The following is a 19,126-nucleotide window of genomic DNA, read 5'->3' as shown; positions in this document are numbered from 1 at the left end:
TTAATAAAGACATTTTTTAAATAAAAAAGTAAAATCTGCTAGCTATCACTTCCCATTACATTCAAGGAATGCAAGTGACTTCAGTGATTTGAAACAGAAGAAATAGAGACAGCACAGCAATCGAAAACGGGAACAGTCAAGGTCAAGCCAGTATAATATTCTGCCAATTCAAGGATGAGGGATTACACTTTTAACTCAGCAGTGGGGAATTAAAGTTCATACTAAGGAAACGATAAATTCAGCTTGGTAGTTGTTTGTTAATACACCATCTGCAGCCAAAGTAAAAAGAAACACTTAGGTTGTAAATCTTTTTGTTAAATTCTGAATTCTACTAGTTGTTTTATTAATTATTATTATGTTAGTTTTATTTTACATAATGTTACTTTTTAAATCCTCTTTTGGTTTTTATTTGTTCTAGGCAATAGGTTATTTTAAGATGACATTAACAGGAATTATAGTTTTAAAAGTACTGTATCAGAAGAGAAAAGGGCAAGGTAGGCTGGGTGAGGTTTATTTTCTATTGCTATTGGATTTTTTAGTATGCTCTAAGTAAAAGTTTAAGAGCTGCATCCAACAAGGGCCTTCTGCAGAAAACCATTCCACTTGCTCTAGATGAAGGGTCCAGTTTTCACTGATCTCTTTACCTACTACAACCTTCAGGGTAAGAATATGCTGATTAACAATTCCTAGATTTACTGGAGAGCAAGAAAATTCTAGCAGTTGTAGACTAACAAACTCAAATTACCAAAAATTGGGGAAGACTGACCTAATGAATTAGCATATTTAATTAATAAAGGGATTAACAAAGTGATAAAATATTTAACATAACTGATATGAGAATATTTGTTACCTCTTTTGCTGTAGTAGGAGTATTAACTAGTGGGTTAGAAGGTAATGATGGTGCCAGACTACTCTGAGATACTGCTAGTGTGTCTTTTAATGCAATATCCTGTTGAAGTTGCTGAGATGATGCTTGTTCAGATATTTCATCTTCTTCACCTGATGATTCAGTGTGGATTTCATCTGGTGTTTTCCCTTCCGTAGCATCTTCCTCCTCCTCCTCTTCTTCTATTGTTACATAAAAGAGAAAATACACTAACTGGTTTCCCCTAAAATAAAATTTGTTAATAGAGAATCTTTGATTCTAAAGGTTCTGGTTTCTGCTTTTCTAAGTAGGAATATTTGTCTTTGGCCTTATTAAAAGAATTGAATTGCATCAAAAAAACAAAACAAAAAACCACAGCCAGCACTCTGAGCAGAATAGTATTTTTGCCTCAGTTCCTGTTCATAGATGTTTCTCTCAACACATAATAAAATTAACAACTTGTTTTTCTGTGAAACCTTCCCAAAGGAGTTTGAGATTTCCTAGAATGGTTGGCACATTGTTTTTTTTAGAAGCAGAACTATTCATCTAATAATCAGAACAGAATAGGAGGAAGTAGCTTGTGTAGAGAGTAGACAAGCTATCATAGCAGGCTTTTGACTTTCACTCCTGAGTCCTTTGATTTTTGTCACTGAGTTCTTTATTCCTAGGAAAAATGGGAAGTGCAATTATAGTCAGGATATGGTCATTGGTCCAAGGATAAATTATTAATCATTTCAATTGTATATTACTTAAAATAAAAAAGGTCTCCAGTGGAACAGTCTAAGAATACGTTAGACATATGGAGTGGCCAAGGGTATCAAGAACATATGCTTACACGATTTGTGTATAAAAAAGGAAAGGGAAATGATTCCCCTTGCCATCAAACTTTCTGTGCTATAATCCCTCTTCCCAATCTGCCTCATGTTTGTGCTGAAATATAGATATATATTACTTAACAGCAATATAAAGTAGCAATTAAAAAAGCTAAAGGATACCGTCACACTTCTTTCCTTAAACTCTCAATTTTTATATAACAACTAGGCCTATCACATGATTTTGTACATTATTGGATCAAAGATTTGAAATGAAATATTCTATGATGAATATGACAGATTATGATGCAAGTGATTATCTCAGGGCTATGTGGAAACGATTTGTTAGCATTCAGTACTTTTGTTTTTCTAGAAGGGTATTCTGAACTGACTTCATCATATTTTAAATACTGGGTCCAGCTTCACCTTTCTGGTGATAAACATTTCAGTAAACCCACAAAATACCAAATTCTGATAAATGATGGTTTATAAAGAAGTATTTGTGAACTTGAGCTGATTTTGGTCTAACTAATATAAATGTGATTAAATACTGTTACCTTCCCATTGAAATAGTACCTGTTTATCTATTCATATTTGAATGCTTTCAAACTGTTAGGTTGGCAGGAGCTGAGGCAAGAACAGGAGCTCAACTTGTCACATAGCGTTGGGTCTCGAATTAAGTAGAGAGTCACACAAACACATTATTTTAGGGTGACATGGCATCACAGAATCCTAATTTAGCTTATTTTAATGGAAAAGTTGCCTTTCTATCTTGATTATATTTGTTCCAATTTTTTTTAAATAGTTGTTTACACTTTTGTTTCTTACTCTTCATTTACCACTACATTTATGAAAACAACAAGGTAAGAGTAGAGAATGAGAAGCTTTCAATTATCACTTTTTCAATAAGATTCCATGAACTTTGACTAACAACAAAATTGACATTCTTTCTTTACAATGGCTGTAAACACTGGATAAATACTACTGTTACTGTATACAAATTCATTTACATGATCACAGATACACATGTGCACACATATAAATAACCTGTCAATATTTCTCAGTATAACTTTGGTGGTAATTAACATCTTTTGGGTACAAAAATACACAAAATCAAGCTTGATGACTACCTTTATTCAAGGAAATGTTCTATCATGAATCACTATTGGTAATCATTGCCAAGGTTCTGCTAGTCATATAAACAGATCAGACAGAGGTTAATAGCTTTGATGTATACTGAATGTTGGAATCTTGAAAGATTTACAACACTAATGCCAACACTCAGATTCTATGAAAAAAACATATTTCAGCATACTATCTTAGTCTTCATGAGTTTACTTTTGATTATTAGACATGTAAAATATATCTTTCACTTTTGTAGAATGTCAAAAAGGTCTTTCAATTATTTTTGTGACAGGATGTCTTCACAAAAATTGAACACGTCACAGCTAAAAGGAAAATAAGCTTTTTAAGAAAGGGAAACCTACCTCTGTAAAAGTAAATTTCTCTAATTATCTTTTCTTCTCTGTTAAGATTGACTGTGAAGTGGGTCATATTTTCGTAGCCTTTCTCTATTTTTTCCATCTGAAATGCTTTAGAAGCTTCAGTAATTCTAAAATAGAAACACCATTGTGTCATCTGCATTATTTTGCAATGGAACTATTTAAAAATTGTTGGTTTACAATGAAAATGGTAACATATCTTTACTTACTTTTGTAGCAATGTTTTAGCATTCTGTGAAAAACAAAATATATCAATAAAATACATTATTTAATAACGTGTTCCTTTTCTTTTCAGCATACAGATTTAAAGTTAATTCATATATAAAATGTTAGAATGCATTTTTAAACAAATAATAGCTGGAATTCTAACCATAACAAGATATTCCACCAAGATAATGCAATTACCCCTTTGGGGTAAACCAAACTAGAAAGTATATTTCGATCCAGAAAGATATTTTAACTGTTAATTTCTCTAGGCCAGGAGTCGCCAACCTTTTGGACCTCAGGGACCACCAAACTCATAATTTTAGATCCCAGGGACCATTAACCAGTTCTGTGGGCATGGCCTAATTTGTGGGTGTGGCTTGGTGGTCATGTGACTGGCTGGGCATGGCTTGTATGTAAATATTATAAATATTTATATAAATATTGATTTTTTTTATAAAAAAGAGCAACTTTTACCCAAAATCAGGCAAAGCAGGCAGATTGAGTTGCTCACAGAATCACAGATTCATTCAGAGATCTATCTATCTGCCATTGGCTAGCTCAGTCTGTCACATAAAATTTGCTTGCAAGCAAACTCACAAAATTAACTCACAACACACCATACATGTAAATATTGAATTTTTTTATTTAAAAAAAGAGCAACTTTTACCCAAAATCAGGCAAAGCAGGCAGACTGAGTTCCTCACAGAATCATTCAGTGATCTATCTATCTGCCATCAGCTAGCTCAGTCTCTCAAATTTTCTTGTTGTGAGTCTGCACTGAATTTACGTGCAAACAAACCTTCAGTCCTAAGGGAGGTTTGGCTGTGCTGAGCCAAAGATCTAAAGACTAGCTAGAAAGCAAGAAATCCAACCATTTCCTGCTTCATAGCTAATCTAAATCTCCTGGCACAGCAGAACAGATGATGGTCAGAAAAAGGAAAAATAGCAACTTAGCAAGCAAGTTTACTGGGTAAGGAGTGAGTGAGCGAGCGGGGAGGGTTCCCACGGGCCATGTGGGCAGCGCAGCCTTGTGTTTCTGTGCAGCCTGGATTAATTGCTTTGTGGGGGTGCTCTGGGGGTGAGATTTCTCTGAGGCCCACCAAAATTTTCTCACAGCCCACCAGTGGGCCGCGGTCCACCAGTTGGCGACCACTGCTCTAGGCCACATTGGATAGCAAGAGACCTTCTTGATGTTGTTAAATTAAAACTTCCAGCATTACAGTTAGCATAGCCATAATAGATGCTATGAGTTATAAGACATATAACTTGACAACATATAAACAATTACATGTTTCCCATCCTTATTATACATGTACACATTTCTAAAATCATGCCCATGAAGATTATGATCTGCTATGGTTTGTCCTATCTGCTACATCACAGCCTGAACATTTAGTTCAATACAGAAAGGCAAATCAATTTGTTCCTTGGGTTAAGCAATAACGTAGGCCAATTAATATCACAAATTGCTTGTACCTATAATTCTTGCTTCTTTTGCACGATAGATTAATGACTGAGATATGCATCAGTTATAAGCTGACAGCAATATAGAATTAGTGCATTTTCATATTGGGAAATATCAGGCTAATTATATTCAATTTACTTGATGTACTTAACAGAATGAATTATCAAATTCTAACTTTCTGGTTTGGGAGAGCTCCCAGCTTAAAATAAAAATACATGCTGTGATTCCTTTGCAAAATCAGAAGGAACTTGAATATGATCTTCACAAAGTAGAAAGTTCAAGTTAAATAAGAACCATTTGATTCCTCAGATTGGAATATAAACTGTTCAGGAGAAAATTCTATTATCTATCAAAATTCAAATTTAAACTTAATTTTTGGGGAAAAAATTGGGTCACTTTGACATAAAACATAATATAACCTAATTATTTCCCTATACAATATGTTGTATTACATTCCAAAGGTTTTTATTATCTTTATTTAATAACCCTAGGATAAATGTTGTTTCAAATGCATATCATTTATCACTTTGAAAAATTTATTTTCCTGTAAGTGTTGTCTGTTCAATCATTTCTTCTGATTTTAAGAAAATCCCATAAATCCCATATGGGATGGACAAAAATACAATGTTTAGATTGAATATGGAAAACTACTGTACAAGTAGATATTCTATAAAACTTACATTTGAGAAGTACATGCTGAACACTCAAATGGTACTTTCCATAGTACTAAGCTATTCACATTTTAAAAAACTCTTCTGCAACATACCTGTAAAAATACAGCCATTTCTGGCTCTTCCATAAATTGGATGCCTGATTCCACCAGTTTTGATACTGTCTCTAAGTGGTCTGCGTACTTTTTTATCAGAGACCGGACATGTTCCAATTTCTCCTCTTGGCTCCGAGTGATTATTTGTGTCATCTCACCTTTTCGTTCTTCCAATATTGCATACAAATAATCAAATTTTTCACATAGTTGCTCCTTCTGCCTTTTGCAGCATTCCTGTGAATGAATCATTAGCTTTGTGTTAAAAGAATTATGTCGACTACATCTGTTTTTATTTCTATAAATTGAGGGAAAGGCCTCTGCACTGAAAAAGCGTTTTCTTTTTTCTTTTAAACCTTCACAGTATCTTGTAGAAGCCAACAAACTTCATTGATTGAGACAAATCACAAAGGTAATATTGAACAAAAAAGGACATTTAAGGTTTGAACATTCCAAACTAACACCCAACTAGATTTGCCTCATAATAAGTACTAATAATGAAACCTTTTTCAGATGCTGATGGTAGAGCTCTAAACATTTCTATTTAAGCATCAAGATCATTTTAATTTTAGAATAAATATTCTAAAAATATAAACTGTAATAGCTTTTAAAATAAATGTTTATACCAAAAGTCTTCAGGATGACTTGCAAATTCCCCCAAACCCCTCAAAACTTTGCCATTTATAATGTTTACAATTACCTTACATTATAAATAATAAATAATATAATGTAATTTGTAAATTATTAAAATTACTTTAGAATTATTTCCCTGGATTGCAATATCTTCTATTACATTATAATTGCAATAGAAGATATTGGAATCTTGAGAAGTAATTCTAATAATTGTATTTAACTAATTTAATACAATGTAATTACATACCATTAAACTAAATCAAAATTTATTTTTGCTTAGGTTCCAATTATGGCTTTGTCCTGGTTATCTCTTCTGAAATATGATTACTTTCCAGGTACCTAATACAGTTTTGCCACTTTAAATACCCTGAAATAAGTTTTCCCTTTCCATAAATTGAACACTCAAAAACCCGTGAAAATTTCCAGAACTAAATATAGTTTAGTAAGATATACTTTGCTTTTGCAAGTGAATAATCAGACTATTTTAATAGCTTTGCCTTATTTAAGTTTTTCAGCAAGCCAATTTAAGAAAGGTAATAAAATATGCTATCTGTTCCAGATGGGGAAAGAAAAATTGCATTTCTACTCAATAGGAAAAGTATTGTATTTAAGTGCCAAGTGTCTATTTGATGTCATAGTGGTGTCTAATGGGCACAAACATTATATGAAGTTAAGAAAAATATTTGAGCTATTACTATAGGGAGAAGAAAGGCTGAGATCTTTATGTTCTATTACTGAGGGACACAAAGTTAGTCAGAATTATGAAAAAGAGCTTCTTTGGCTCACACAGACTATGAAAGATGTGTCCTTGTGAAATTGTTTTGGATCTTCCTTTACCGTATTGCTTTTTGTTGAGCAGAAAAATGTGTTTCCTGTTGATTTCATAGATTTTAGATATAACCTTCTTATATTCATGTTTTCAGTTTTACATTAATTACATTTAAACAATCTTGCACTTAGCATTTTTAATTGGTAAAATCATTCTGTTGTGCAAACATGTAAGAAGTTTGGGGTATTGCCCTTCTAAATAAAGAAAGATAACAAAAACAAAGAAAACAAAATATTAAAAACATAATGAAGGCTAAACCTATTAAATGCTATGAAAATGAAAGGATTTATGAGAAGCTGCATTCCTCAGCTTAGCATTTGGAAAAAGTGGGAATTATATGTAAGTAAGTCATTATTGAAAACATATAATATCAGTCTTGGTGATTGCTTCCATTTCCGGTTGGATTGTTTTGTAAAACATTTAACAAAGGTTTTGAATTTATTTAAGAATTTTTCTTTGCTTGCATCTCATTATGGCACAGAGATGTGTGAGTGTTCTGCTTTTTACCATTGTGTTCATTTGATCCTTAAACCATATCTGAGGTGGCATCAAATCTCCATAGGTTTACCAGTGCTTTTATTTTTGCCTTATTCTGACACAAGTTTTGCAGTTGGTAAAACTTTATGCATTTCTATCACCATGCTATCAATAGTGCAATTTGGTGATCCCTAAAAGGTGGATCAGCCCAACAGCAATTGTTTTTTTAGATTCACCTGTTAGACCTCCCAACTCATTCCTGGGCATTGCTTTGAGCAGAGGAACAATCCACTTCTTTCAAACTGAGTTTTCACTAACTGCACCTGGTCTCTGAAACATAAGTCACGTTGAAAAACAGCTAATAGTGGAGATGCCATAGCAGGGGGTAAATGGTAGAGGCAGATCTGGTTGTCTCTCTGCTGCTTTTCAGCACAACTCCCATCACAATGTCATCTTTGCTTGGGTTATTTTTCAGCAGGCACTTAGTGCTCTTCTGAATATCAGCTGGGAATTGGGCTGCTTTGAATACAACCACAGACAGCACTTGTAGAAAGTCATGTTTTGGCAGATGGTTAAACCTAGCAATCTAGTTATCTGTTAAAACTTGTCTTTCTTTTCTTCCCTCCACATTCTATTCCATATTAAGGAAAATGAATGATGAATGTTTTCCTGCCAGCTATTGACATTTGGTAGGAAGAGAGAAAAACAAAGTCAGTGAAATATGGCAAGCCCCATCCTTAAATGCTTGGTACACTGTAAATAGACAACACTATTTGTTGGCATTGTATGGTAGTAAGGATTATCAACGGGGATAGCAATTTTTATGTCAATATAGATAGTTTTATGCCCTAATAGATTTCTGCCATCTCGGGGATTAAGCTTGATAGTAAGGAAGAGTCCTAAGTTGCTAAAACTTCAATATTACAGTATCTTTCCTTTGGAGAGTGTTTAATTCTCACCGTGAAGGTACTTGAAAGGTTTGCTATGGTCTGCAAACTCCTGATACTGACACATTTCATCTTTGCAATATGTAGACTTCCTTTATGCATACTTGCAATATGTGACGTCTTAACTTTTAAATGCTAATATTTTCATACATTCCTTGACTCAGAACTTTCAGCAATTTTGAACCATGTTTGCTATATTATTTCCTTTCGTACGTTTTGATTATGGAAAGGACTCTGATGGACTTTTTGCAAATTAGAATGATATATTGCGATGTAAGCATTCTTTACCTCATTTTTTAATTTAAATCTTTCATTTGGAGATAAAATTTCCATAAATGTGGGATTTTTTGCTTTTTGTTTTTTTTTGTTCAAACCCAAGGCATTTTTAGAAAAAAAAAAGGGAAGTTGCAGTCTAGTGCTTGGTCTATTTGCCCCAAAAAACTAAAGATAGGAAGTGAAACAAAAGAGAATGGGGAAGGACTAAATGGGTGTCAAGTAGCATCCTCTTTAACTAATACCTTGCAACTGGTTAAGTCTTCCATGTCAGCTATTTTGTGACTGGGAAGTGGGACAATCCCTTTGGAAGCAGTGGAGTCTGTGGGCTTACAGGGCAAATGGTCAGTTTGAGAAAAACAGGTTCTGTTGTTGCTTTCACATCCAGAAGGGCAGCGCTTTGCAAAGCAGTGCTGCCTTTGTCATTATGATAAAAGCAGCAGAATCTTGCAAATCCTGATGCTTGCTAGCTTTTCATGGGAGCAGAGCACATACTGTGTTATAGAGAGCAAGGACGATAGATTCATGGATCTTAGTGCTTCAGGTCAGCAATAGGGGCTGAAACATTTTTCAAGTCTTGACAAACAGAGATTGTCGTGAGTCATTGAAATGTAAGGAAGGGGAGAAGGTACAGCACAATCCAACTTGCAAGGTTCTCCATAAAAGTAGTTTTAGCCTTCCTTTAGAGTTGATTTCCTGGCCTGGTTAACTAGTGCAGCAAACATCAACCCCAGAGACTAAAAATTTCAAAAATGCCTACTGGTTCCAGAAGGCTGGCAGCTCTAGGCAACATATGTGGAAGTTGCGTAGAGTGGGTTTTGAGCAATAAGAACTATTTCTCAGAAAGAAAAACTTATGCAACCTAAAACTGTGGACTTCCTCATCTACACACCATTTGGATGACCACATTGGAACAAAAAACCAAAATACCACTTTTAAGCTGCACAGCCACAAACCTGTAGCTTTTATTATTTGTAAATAAATATATTATTATATAGTATAGTACAATGTCCTAGATTTTGGGGGAGATTTTGATGCATGTGAAGGCCAGTTAAAAGAACTGGCAACTATGACTTCAAATTGTTATGAAAAGATATTATTAACAACAACAACAACAATAATAATAATAATTTGGTTTAATTATATTAAATAGTGATTGCTTACTTCAACTGTTCTGCAGGTTTCCTCCAGCTGAGTTACAATTCCTTGTACTCTGTCATTACTTCCCACGAGCACAGCGATCCCATCACTAAGTTCAGACTGCGAAATAAAATAAACATATGTGGTGCTTTGAGAAGATCTAAAGCATGGTACTAATCTAATTTTTTAAATTCTCTAATCATTAAAACTTTCCTAAAAGGGTACTGAAAAAGTATATATTATGTTTAGTTACTAAGGAGATGCAACCTAATTTTCAAAATTCCTCATTAATAAAATTGCTGAATATAATACTTTTGCAAAATATGAAGTTATTATAACAATTTTATTTAACTGAGGTTTTTTCTTTTCATATTGAAATCTGATTTGCATGATTTAATTCTCCAACTAAAATATTTTAGACAGTTTCATGTTAATTATTATGTCCTTTTCATCTTTTCATATTGTGTCCTGTGATTTTTAGAACATACAACAGTATCTTTTACTATAACCATACAATAAGAATAGCGTCTATATATTCACAATACAGAAATATTAATTGTCACTTGTGACAGGAAATCTAGTGATTGATATGCATAAGTATAACACTTTCTATTTAGATACTTTTTCTAAGCACTATTTTTCATGTGTTATTTCAGAATAGAACACAATGTTTATCAGTACCCATGTACACCTTTAATATTGATAAATATAATAATGGGCTTCTTCTAAAAGCTCTGCTTATAAACTGGCTCTTTATCATGGGAGCCTCAGCAAGGCTTTCAAGAAATTGTGTTGCATTTCTCATGAGGATATTCCATATAAACAGCTGTTTCATGAATGCTGTGTTAAAAATAAATAGACCTTTAACAGATGGCAGCAAAGGATTCTGGGAGCATTACTGAACTTTTCTATCCCATGTCCAATAAACTATTGGCAAAATAAAAAATCTTAATAACTAAACAACAATAACAGACAGACAAACAGACAGAAATATATTGGTTTGCAGATAGAAGCATTTTCAGAATAATAGCCAGAATCTGAAATCAAAGACTGAAAATGTTTGGATATAACTTTTTAAAGAATTGCTAGATTCAGACTAGTAATATTTCAGAGTAGAAGAAAAACAACAGTAATCAAATCTAATTAGAAGGACAGCGGTCAACAGCAACAGGCTGAGAGTGGGTGGAACAAGTGTTTCAGCTTGCCCTGTGGCTCCAGTGATGGGATTCAAAAATTTTACTACCAGTTCTGTGGGCATGGCTTGGTGGGCGTGGCATGGCTTGGTGGGTGTGGCAGGGGAAGAATACTGCAAAATCCCTTTCCCTCCCCACCCCACTAACCTGCTTTACAGCTCTATTCTACTGTGCAGGGCAATAAAAGAAGACCCAGCCGATCATCTGGGACTCGGGAGGCAGAGAATAGATGGGGTTGGCGGGGCCAGTCAGAGGTGGTATTTGCCGGTTCCCCAAACTACTCAAAATTTCCGCTACTGGTTTTCCAGAACTGGTCAAAACCTGCTGAATGCCACCTCTGTGTGGCACCCAGACTTCAATCAGATGAAGACTGAGACTACTCCATGTATATTGCTAGCACTTGAAGCTATCAGTGAAAAATTTAAAACATCTGTATTCTACTATTTATACTGCTTTCATGTCACATTTAGGAACATTGTGAAAAGATAAAAAGCAGTTCCACTGATGCAGACTATGTTAGTCTGAAATGTCAGGGAAACTCACTGGCTTTAATTGGAATCACTGTTTGTTGCCTATCTGGAAGGAACGTGCTGTAATAAACATGTTTGCTGCTTCAGAATTACGTGAGTAGCTTTGTTTGTCAGATAAGAGTTCCAATCACTCCAAGTGAGGCTAACATGGAGGGGTTGTGTGCATCTTTTGGGTATGTTGCAAATTGGTGGGTGTGGTATAGAGGCCCTGCCTTTTTGTATACAAATTCAGAGCTGCTGCAAATGTGGCAAGTTTTGATTGCAATGCTGTGCCCACCATATTGCAGATTTTGGTCATCTGAAGAACCCTCCAGAAGATATTTAGACATCCATTGGAAGGGATGTATAGTTGGGAAAAGTGGTAAAATGTATGGCATAACATTGTGACACTGTCTCCTTCTTGATGTTATGATACATATTTCATCATTTTGGTGCTGCTAGGGTTAAGAATTTATGCTTATGGTCAGTTGCATTTAATATGGAAATGAAATTTTTTATTATAAGGATGCTCAATACATGATGGCAACTATGTGAAAAACAAAAAGAAATGCTTCTATGATACCAGACCAATTTGGAAGCCATGAAATTAGACCATTTCTCCAGTATCTACTTGGATTGATTATGTGGCATGGGAGATCTGTGCACCAATAACATATAGTGGTTGTTCTGGCAAAAATTTGAATTAATTTGGAAATTCCTCAAACAAAGCTTCACTTTTTCTCCATCATGATTATTTGTGACATTGAGAGTTTCAGTCCATTACCGCTTCAAGGCACCATATTTGGAATGGCAGCATAGGCTCAAATATTTCACATTAATTGTAACTGTGTGCCTGCCAGCTGGAGCAACAGATTGAGTAGATTTTTAAAAAGCCTTCAAGGACCTAAGTTCCAAACAAGATAACTTCAGTAGAAAATAATTATGTACTTTCAGTAATGCATTCTTATAACTTAATTTTATAAACAGGAGAGTTATTCTCTAAATGAAAAGCCATTTAAAAAAGAAAGATTTTTGTTTGTTTTTTTACCTTCTGCCTTTGGTACACATTTGAGAGGGGAGCAACCTGACAGTCTTTATGAGCACCAAAAACTTTGCACATGGAACAGGTGGGCACTTCACAATTCAGGCAATAAATGTTAATTTTCTCATCTTCATGTTCTTCACACATTGGCTGCTCAGTTTTTCTTTCAGGCCTGTGAATGGAATTACTTTAGGAGAAAAAAGCAAATCCAAACCAAAACGATTAAAAAACTAAAGATCAAATCAAAGAGGCAGATAAGAATATTTCTCTATTTGGAAGGTAACCACGAGACTGATAGCAGGTCTCTGGCATCATAGGGGAAGCAAACAAATTCCTATTATTTTATTTATTAATTAGGTATTAATTCTGTTTTCGTTACATTAATAATAACTCAAGATGGCAATCATATATAATATTCCTTCCTCCTCTTATTTATCCTACAACAACAACCCTGTGAGGTGTGTTGAGCTGAGAGAGAGAGAATGACAAGCCCAACATTACCTAGCCAGCTTTCATGTCTAAGAAAGGTCTAGACTCTAGAACTCACAGTCTCCTGGTATCTAGGCCAGCACCTTAACCACCACTAAACAGTTTTATCCAATGGATTCTTTTCTATGAAGATGTTAGGAAGTGAATCTGTGACAACCTGCATGCAAGTGTATGCTTCTTATTGAACAATTGGTCTCTCCCCAATAGAACAGGATGCAATATAAGGAAATAAAGGCCCTGAGAATGAAAAGATTTCTGGGGATAAAGGAGAAAGTCCCACTGATCTAAATGAATTGTTTCTCATTAAAAATATAAAAGACTTGTGGGTTGAAAAATGCCACAAATAATGTATTTAAAACAAGCTATCTTCTAATGGAGCGAAAAATGGAAAGGACATGAATATTTGGAAAGACCTCTGTGAAAAGTTAAAAGGCTGTTTTCTGTAAATGTTACTTGGCAAATATCCCAAATAATTTGCCTCCTTATGCTAAAGCACCAATATAAAACATTTTTTATGCCCACTTGTGGGAAGTAACTTAAAGCATCTTCCACCTAAGGGAAGTCTAAGGCCACTTCCATACCAGCAACACTCCCATACCAGCAGCAGTTCCCAGTGGTGGGAATTTTTACTACCGGTTCTATGGGCGTGACTTGGTGGGTATGGCAGGGGAAGGATACTGTAAAATCTCCAGTCAAGGGTGGTATTTGCCAATTCTCCGAACTACTCAAAATTTCCGCTACTGGTTCTCCAGAACCGGTCAGAACCTGCTGAATACCACCTCTAGGTTCCACCTCATTCTCCATCAGTCACAAAGCATTATCTCAACAGGGGAAGAAGTCAAATTCAGACAAAGATATGGGATGCCATAAACCAATCAGACATCACAATATTTCTTTCTGTCAGATTAATAGTAGAATACAAAGAATACAGTAGTATCTGGTCAGTGACCATCTCCCTGAGCCATTACCAACTGCCAGATGTGGTCCATAGGCCATAAAATGCTCAGGTCTGTTTTAAGCAGTTTCTTTTATTGTTCCTCACCTACAGATAGAAATCTTGCTAAACCAAAGCAACTACTCACATCATTAAAGATATACTCTGAGAATTGCTAGGGAGGAGCTGCCTTACTTTCTTTCTCTCAACTCCTCTCTCCTGGGAATCCAGACTACATTCCACCACATCTCCTTAGTATACAGAGTCTATTAGACATTCGTATTAAACAAAGTGTCCTAAAAGCAAGACCTACAATACACGTTGTGAAATTAAGCAAATTGTTTAATTTTGTGGACTTTCATCATTTGCAACATTGTGACTCATTTGAATAAGTCATTTTTACAATGTAGTTAATAAAAGCACAAAGATAATTTTTTGCTGAAGAATCAGTGGACCTTGTTTTCATGATAGCCATTTTTCAGAATAAGTCTTTCATATAATATCTATTATATTGCTTTGAATTAATTAGAACAGTAATATACAACCATAAATATCGCTATAAGTTTATAAATTATTACATATTTGATTTAAATTTCAAAGAAAGAAATCAGCATGACCAATTTACTATTGAATCTTACATAATTGTCTTGGGTCGCACGGTCTAATTTGATACATACCATTCATATAATGAGCCATTTTTGAAAACACAAGGAATTTTTCTTGATCTTAAACTCAAGGAATAGATATCAAATTACCCTGGTTAAAATGTCTGAAGAAAAGTGACCTTAAGTTCTTTACAAACTGAGACCCGGACTAGTAATACAGCAGAATAAAGTAAAAGACCAATATATAAAAGACCAATATCAATAATAATGATCTTTATGTAGTTGTTGAACAAGGAGACAACATCCTTAAATCCTATTTTCTACTGACTCCTCCACTCTCTAATTCCACTCTCCTTTCCCCTCCCCTCCCCTTTCTCAATGCTGAATGTCTGCATGCGTCTTTTAAAATTCCCATACAGTAGTATAGCATAATTCCAAGCATTATTATTACAGTTGTCGAAATATTATTGCTGTCTAATAGTCTTGACCTGGACAAAAAAGTCTAGTGTATATAACAAACTGCTGAAATAAGGTATTTACCTTTGGAACCTTCTTTAAGGGCTCTTGCATATCTGCTCCTATCATTTAATGCTTCTCAATATGAAAGCGTCCAATTTGTAGACAAATGCTTTCACGTGGAAACATACGCAGTAGTTATATGGACAGGTTTGAGGAGCCCCTTCCTAATGTTGCTAAACTTCAGACATATATTTAGGGTATTTTCTCCCATTTGTGAAAATTAGGCATGAGTCTTGTGTTTTAAGCTTCTTGATCAACACAAGAGATAGGCTTGTAGCCAGTGGTGGGATTACATTTTTTTTACTACTGGTTCTATGGGTGTGGCTTGGTGGGCATGGCATGGCTTGGTGGGTGTGGCTTGGTGGGTGTGGCTTGGTGGGAGTGGCAGCGGAAAGATACTGCAGAATTTCCATGCCCACCCCATTCCAGGGGGAAGATTACCACCAGTTCTCCGAATGACTCAAAATTTCTGCTACCTGTTCTATAGAACTGGTCAGAACCTGCTGAATACCACCTCTGCTTGTTGCTCAAACATAAGCAATTGTGGGGTCAGGTAGATGCCAAGAAGTGGAAAAAAGAAGAGCACAGAAGTAGGTATTAGGCCTCTTTTTGCTGCTATTAATTTTTAGCTTTTTAAAAGGACCCTCTAAAAAGTAGTGCTCAGCAAGATAGGCCTATAGGACACATAACAATAGCAAAAAAACCTTAGTGTCTAGACTTACTTATTGGGCAATTAGAAAGACCTGATGAAGACTGTTGTTCATAGTTATTACAAGTTTCCCTTTATAACTGCTTAGTATTAAAACTCCCAGGCCTGAATTTTCCAGAATTCTCTGCTTTTGACTCTTGAGAAATCTAATTCCATGTATTTCAAAGGCAAACATCACTAAGTTAAACGGGATTGTTAAATGATCTTTCAAAGATAGAAATGGTTAATTACCTGGAAGATTCCTGTTTGTATATATCAATTATATTTTCCACCAGCAGGTTTCTTTGAAGGCCATACACTCCATGCCTGTCAAGAACTACTTCATGTCTACAGGAGGGGCAGCGAAATCGACCTCCTGAAGCCACAGTGGTACCTCCTCTGATTGGTAGATATGGATTGGAGGCCTGTTCTTGCCAAGCAGTGAAACAAAATTGTAAAGCTAATTGTATATTATTTCTCAACCATTCTGCACATCACAAGATGCCTATCAGACCATCTACTTAAGGTATGATCTAATGTTTTAATGTAGTCACTGTTATGGTATTAGTGGACTTCACATGAGATCAAATCTCAAAAAAGTAGAAAAAAAGAAATAAGTTTCAGTATCATTTTGTTCAATGCTTGGAAGCTAATAATATGCAAAGTAAGCTAGAGAGAAATTTGCCATTTTTAGAGGTGTTGAGGAACAACAGGAATGAGTTTAAGTGTTAATAGCTCTAAATACTTGAAATAACAGTTCAGTTCCTATAAATAAAAGGGACATTTCCAAATGCAAGGGATCCAAAATCACACATGATAAATAACAAACAACTTTTCCTCTAATTAATTTTCTCCTTATTTAAATAAAATCCTGGTAATTAAACCAACACTGTAATATTCTCCTGGTTTTGTAGTATGAGATCACTAAGCTAGAAATAATGTTAATTGGAGGCGTAAATATTTAAATCAACATACCTGGAAGATATCGCTGGCACATTTTCTACAGAGGTTGTGCTGACATGGAAGGATAACCACTGGCTTAGTAAACATTTCTAAACAGATGGGACAAATAAGCTGCTTCTCCAAGTTATCCATAGTTTGCTGCTCTTTAGAAAAAGACTTATAATTCAGAGTGGCGCTCATCTCCTGGCGATTGCAGGGCGCATAGGCTCAGAATCAGGGTGCTTCCGGGTTAGGTCGCTCAAAAGAATTCCAAGGCTAGCAAGATCAAATGTCCTTTGAAAATCTTTCCCTGGAGGACATTGTTTTAATGGAGAGCAAAAGGAGCGGAGTTTATTTTAGAAGCAGGACTCAATTGGCTGCCAGACTCACTTTCTCCATATATGCCTCTGACACAAGGACAGATTTAGACAGGTGACAGCCTACAAGAGTGAGAGAACCACATTCTTGTGTTTGGAATGGAAAGGGGCAGGGAAAGGGGAAAAGGAGGAAGATTTTGACAGTTGCCAGCAACGTCTCCACAGATGTACAACTCTGTCTTTGGAAAAACTAGTGTGTTAAAGTCACAAGTGAATGGAAGCTGTTCTTATCGTTCTTTAAAACACCCCCCCCCCCCAACTTGGCAACTTTAAGAATTGTGGACTTCAACTTGAAGCCCACAATTCTTAAAGTTGCCAAGTTTGGAGACCTCTGCTTTACAACTTTCATTCCAATAAGGAAAGGACAAGATGCTGTAAAATAAATGGTATTCAGTATTAAGTTTTGTGCATAACAAAACTACAGTTATTCCTTTTTCCTCTAAATATCCTCCTCCACATTTGTGTGTGTGGGTGTGTGTATGTATATGTATATATATAATTTAATTGCACAGGGTTTTACCATTGTAAGCCACCTTGTGACACAAGGAAATACTGTAGATGCTGAGTTTTATCTGAACAAAAATATTTCAGGCAATCCTCACTTAACCACAGTAATTGGCACTGGAATTTCCTTTGGTAAGCAATGGGTCATAAAGCATAATTTCATGCCTGCACAACAGTTGCTATTGTTAAGGGAATCACCACAGGTTGTTAAATGAAAATGTTAGCTGGTCACTGTTTATAGTTCCTCATTGGCTATGCTTGTAGGAAACTGGCAAAGAAGTTGCAAATAGTGATCATGTGACTGCAGGACACTCCAGTGTTGTAAAGACAAGCCCAGTGTCAGTGCTCGGATTGCAATCCTGTCACTGCGATGGTTAGAACTTTGAGAAGTGGTCATGAGTACTATTCATTCAGTCCCATCATAAGTTTAAATGGTCACTAAAGGAGTGGTTGTTAAACAAGGATCACCTGTCTTAGGATAGCCTTCTTCAAATAAAAGTGCAGGGTCAAAGAAAGTATTCAAATAGGTGACAGATTACAAGCATTGTATGATCATCATAACGTAGTCTGATTGCTTGCATTTTAAGAGAAAATGAAGGCATTATTAGTAGTGCTTACTCTTAATTAAAGTAACCTCATGTATATTTTCATGTTGTTTGACATTCAGTTGAAGTCGTTAGGAAAAAATGGTTCTATTAAGAATTGACCCAAAGAGGCCTTATCAAGAGGCGACTGGATTTTTTTATTTTTCTTTGAAGACTTCTCATTCACTTTCACTTCTCATTCAAGAAGCTTCTTCAATTCTGACTGGAGTTAACATTTATTTTTAAGAATTGACATTTACTTTCAGTTGGTGAAATAGAGTGTATGACAGGCAAGACAACGGATGTATCAACAATCCCTAGCTCTCTGATGTGTTTGTTGCAACTTCCTGCTTGACTAATGAGAATTTTTGTAGATGAAGTCATAGGTTTTTTTCTTTTTTCTTTGCTCACATTCACTATTTTATTCAATGGGAAAATATTTATTAATCAGGACACCGTCCAATGAATTGGGTGATTTTATTATGGAATTCCATAATTTTAGAACTCTGCTTGGACTTCTCTAAGCTGGTGAATCTCACAAGTTCAAAATAATGTGCAATAAATAAACTTATAGGAAGATGCATCCCAGTCATATAAATATCTCTACAAAAATGTTTAACTCTACAACACTTAAGATACAAGAAGAAGAAAAAATCCTAGAGAAGGAGACAGTCCTTGCAACGATTGTTCAATTAGTTAAAGCTGGATATCTCAACTGAGTAGCCATTATACAATCTCATACTTTATTTTACCAGGATGGGGATGGGACTGTGGTATAGGTAATCCTTGATTTATGACCATAATTTAGACCAGATTTTTTATTATTA

At 35.2% G+C, this 19,126-nt stretch overlaps 1 protein-coding gene across 6 annotated transcripts in view; it reads right to left on the bottom strand.

Annotated features, from left to right (window-relative positions):
* Positions 1 to 17,177, bottom strand: part of TRIM55 (tripartite motif containing 55) — a 37,649-nt gene extending 20,472 nt beyond the window's left edge. For 2 of the 6 annotated variants that reach the window (XM_026706130.2, XM_026706129.2), the window contains exons 1-8: positions 16,868 to 17,177; positions 16,145 to 16,317; positions 12,664 to 12,829; positions 9,938 to 10,033; positions 5,618 to 5,851; positions 3,389 to 3,411; positions 3,165 to 3,289; positions 851 to 1,068 (exon numbers count right to left, since the gene is read on the bottom strand). In XM_026706130.2, coding sequence (XP_026561915.1) covers positions 851 to 1,068; positions 3,165 to 3,289; positions 3,389 to 3,411; positions 5,618 to 5,851; positions 9,938 to 10,033; positions 12,664 to 12,829; positions 16,145 to 16,317; positions 16,868 to 17,035 — 1,203 coding nt within the window. In that variant the 5' untranslated portion in view covers positions 17,036 to 17,177. Of the gene's footprint in view, positions 1 to 850; positions 1,069 to 3,164; positions 3,290 to 3,388; positions 3,412 to 5,617; positions 5,852 to 9,937; positions 10,034 to 12,663; positions 12,845 to 16,144; positions 16,318 to 16,867 lie in introns of all 6 variants that reach the window. The other 4 variants (XM_087931319.1, XM_087931321.1, XM_087931318.1 and 1 more) reach the window with 2 other exon arrangements.
* Between the last annotated feature and the right edge of the window lie 1,949 nt (positions 17,178 to 19,126).

This window comes from Pseudonaja textilis, chromosome 3 (assembly GCF_049901715.1).
Source record: "Pseudonaja textilis isolate UNSWEBS1 chromosome 3, rPseTex1.2, whole genome shotgun sequence".
NCBI lineage: Eukaryota > Metazoa > Chordata > Lepidosauria > Squamata > Elapidae > Pseudonaja > Pseudonaja textilis.
Note: the sequence above shows the minus strand (reverse complement) of the source record. Positions and strands in the feature narration are given on the sequence as shown.